This window comes from Nelusetta ayraudi, unplaced genomic scaffold, assembly GCF_046127955.1.
Source record: "Nelusetta ayraudi isolate G7.1 ecotype Tasmania unplaced genomic scaffold, CSIRO-AGI_Nayr_v1 ptg000052l, whole genome shotgun sequence".
Lineage (NCBI taxonomy): Eukaryota > Metazoa > Chordata > Actinopteri > Tetraodontiformes > Monacanthidae > Nelusetta > Nelusetta ayraudi.
This window is the reverse complement of record NW_027466102.1, coordinates 4,063,551-4,066,475: the sequence shown is the minus strand read 5'-3', so window position 1 is coordinate 4,066,475 and position 2,925 is coordinate 4,063,551. Positions and strand designations below refer to the sequence as shown.

Here is a 2,925-nt window from a genome sequence, read left to right as displayed (position 1 = left end):
TATTTCTCCAGGCTGTGTTCCAGGAGGTAGTCGAGGGGGGAAGGATGGATCTCCGGCCGTGTGTGAGAGCCTCCCCCAAGGGAAGCCGCCGCCGGACGCAAGGCCTCGCGGGCCGTTGACCTGCTGTCCTCCATGATTTATAGCCGCTCTGGGAACCGCGGCCGCCGCCGAGTCCCGCCCTCTCTTTCTCCTTCGCTTCTCGTCGGGGGGGATTCGCTAGGGAGCCCCGTCGTGCAACGCCAGGAGCAGAATTCATCGCGAGCACCTCGGGCCGCCGCACGCACCCTCAAACCGTCGCGTTTATGCCCGTTGCATTAATAACTAAAACATTCCCAGTAGCTGCAATTCCACCAAACGTCCACCGGAGTGCTCCTCGCTCACCTGACGTCGTATCAGTCATGACACGTCGTCCGGAGGGTCCCTCGGGCGCAGCTGCCGCTCGCTGAATAGAGGGTGGGTCGATGGAAGTGCGCTGAGTAATGAGGCAACGTGTCTTTGCCGTGGTCTGGGGGTAGCTGGTGCGACCCCCTGTTAACTATTAACAGCGTGACTTATCGTATCATTCCGACACTCTCGAAGGACATTTCCTGCAGCACAAACCTCGCCTGAGCGCCTAAGATATCTTTGTTTTTGCGAAGGTTGCAAGGGCTTACCTTCTCTTTTCCACTTTCATGCTGAAAACCGTGGCGAGGGAGTGAGAGCCAGCCAGCAGGTACCTCACCCCCCCACCCCCTCCGACTCCTCCACGCCATGGTGCTGCCGCCCCCCGACAAACGCCACGTGTGCCTGACCACCATCGTCATCATGACGAGCATGGCCTTCATGGACGCCTACCTGGTGGAGCAGAACCAGGGCCCGCGCAAGATCGGCGTGTGCATCATTGTCCTGGTGGGCGACGTGTGCTTCCTCATCGTGCTGCGCTACGTGGCGGTGTGGGTGGGCGCCGAGGTGCGCACCGCCCGCCGCGGCTACGCCATGATCCTCTGGTTCCTCTACATCTTCGTCCTGGAGATCAAGCTCTACTTCGTCTTTCAGAATTGCAAGGCCGACCGCAAGAGCCTGGAGACGGTGGCGCGCAAGGCGCTGACGCTGCTGCTGTCCGTGTGCGTGCCGGGCTTGTACCTCGTCCTGGTGGCACTTGACAGCATGGAGTACGTGAGGACGTTCCGCCGCAAGGAGGACATGCGTAGCCGCCTCTTCTGGGTGGCCCTGGACCTCCTGGACCTCCTGGACATCCAGGCGAACCTGTGGGAGCCCCAGCGGACGGGGCTGCCCATCTGGGCCGAGGGCCTGATGTTCTTCTACTGCTACATCCTGCTGCTCATCCTGCCCTGCGTGTCGCTCAGCGAGATCAGCATGCAGGGCGAGCACGTGACGCCGCAGAAGATGATGCTTTACCCGGTGCTCAGCCTGGTCACCATCAACGTGGTCACCGTCCTCATACGGGGCGTCAACATGGTGCTCTTCCAGGACAGCCGCGTCTCCACTATCTTCGTGGGCAAGAACGTGGTGGCCATCGCCACCAAGGCCTCCACCTTCTTGGAGTACCGCAGGCAGGTGAAGGAGTTCCCGCATCCGCAGAACGCCATGGCCATGGAGCTGCAGCAGAACTCGGTGGGCCACGCGCAGCCACTTCCCAACGCCACCACCACCACCCTGCCGCACGAACCCTCGCCCGTGCAAGACGTCATCGACACATGACCGCCAGCAGCGGGCTGAGAAAAAAGGCTCTTTTTCCTATTTTGTTTTGTTCGCTGTTGTTGTCGTCCATCTTGTTTTTTTTTCTCTCCGGGAGAGCCGAGAGGAACTTTGATAGAGGAATCAGCCGCGTGGCAGGATGATATTCGGCTCTCGTCGTGCAAACTGCTGCGAGAGGCTTGGAGGGAGATTTTCAGCATCACCTGCCTGCCAGAGCGCGGGGTAACCCCGCTCTTGACGGAGGGCGGCGATGTGTGCAGACTTTGAAAAAAAAAAAACAGAAACAGAAAAAAATAATAATCAGAAGCTTTTGTTGTGCAATACCGTGTTTTGTTTTGTTTTTATTCGATGTCTTTCGAGAAGCCTCAGAGACAATCTAACCTGGACCAGAGAAGATTTTACATGCAAGACGGACGGTCTGCACCCTTTACCTTGTACAATATCTTTTTCAAAAAAATATATTAAAAAAATGGTCACTTTTGAAAGTGTAGCTCCTCCCGTGCTGACGCAAAGGACAAAGCACTCAGCGTGGCTGCCTGAGGTCGAGGAGGAGCGGGGTTCTACACCCGCTGGAGGTGGAGGAGAAGTTTTTCCTCTGTTTTTCTCCTGGTGTGTTTACTTGCACTGAGAGAAAAGGCTCGGTGGGAGCCGCTGCCTCGGTCAGCAACAGAGCTCAGCATAACACCGCCCACCACATGCAGCTGGGCATCTGGGCACACGCACGCGCGTGTGCGTGTGTGTGTGTGTGTGTGTGTGTGTGTGTGTGTGTGTGTGTTTGTGTGCGCGTGTGTGCGCGTGTGTGTGTGCGTGCATGTGTGTGTGTGCGTATGCGCGCCTGAGAAAGAGATCGAAATCTTTTCGGAGCAGATGCGAGACGATGGAAGCAGGATGTGACACGACAATTTGCAAGAGAGACAAATAGAAGGAGGGACGTCAGGCTGGAGGCGGAGGAGGAGATGATGATGATGATGATGATGTGATGGGGTCAAGATAGTTTTTGTTTCCTGTACTGTACATTCCTGTCAAATTAGCTCAAGTTTTACAAGGATTAGAAAAAAAACACCTTTCAGAGGGGGAAAAACAGACAATACACAGAAAATATTTTTCTGTTATTATTATTATTATTATTATTATTATTATTATTATTATTAAAATGATTATTATTATGTGCATTCTTTAATTGGTGGAGGCCAATGTTTTAATAAAGTTATAAGGGGGAAAAAATTA

At 54.7% G+C, this 2,925-nt stretch overlaps 1 protein-coding gene across 1 annotated transcript; it reads left to right on the top strand.

Moving 5' to 3' along the window:
* The first annotated feature begins 652 nt into the window (after nucleotides 1-652).
* Nucleotides 653-2,411, top strand: tmem121ab (transmembrane protein 121Ab). Its single transcript, XM_076037626.1, has one exon. The coding sequence runs from the start codon at nucleotides 751-753 to the stop codon at nucleotides 1,699-1,701; it is 951 nt and encodes a 316-aa protein (XP_075893741.1). The 5' UTR covers nucleotides 653-750; the 3' UTR covers nucleotides 1,702-2,411.
* Nucleotides 2,412-2,925: the final 514 nt, after the last annotated feature.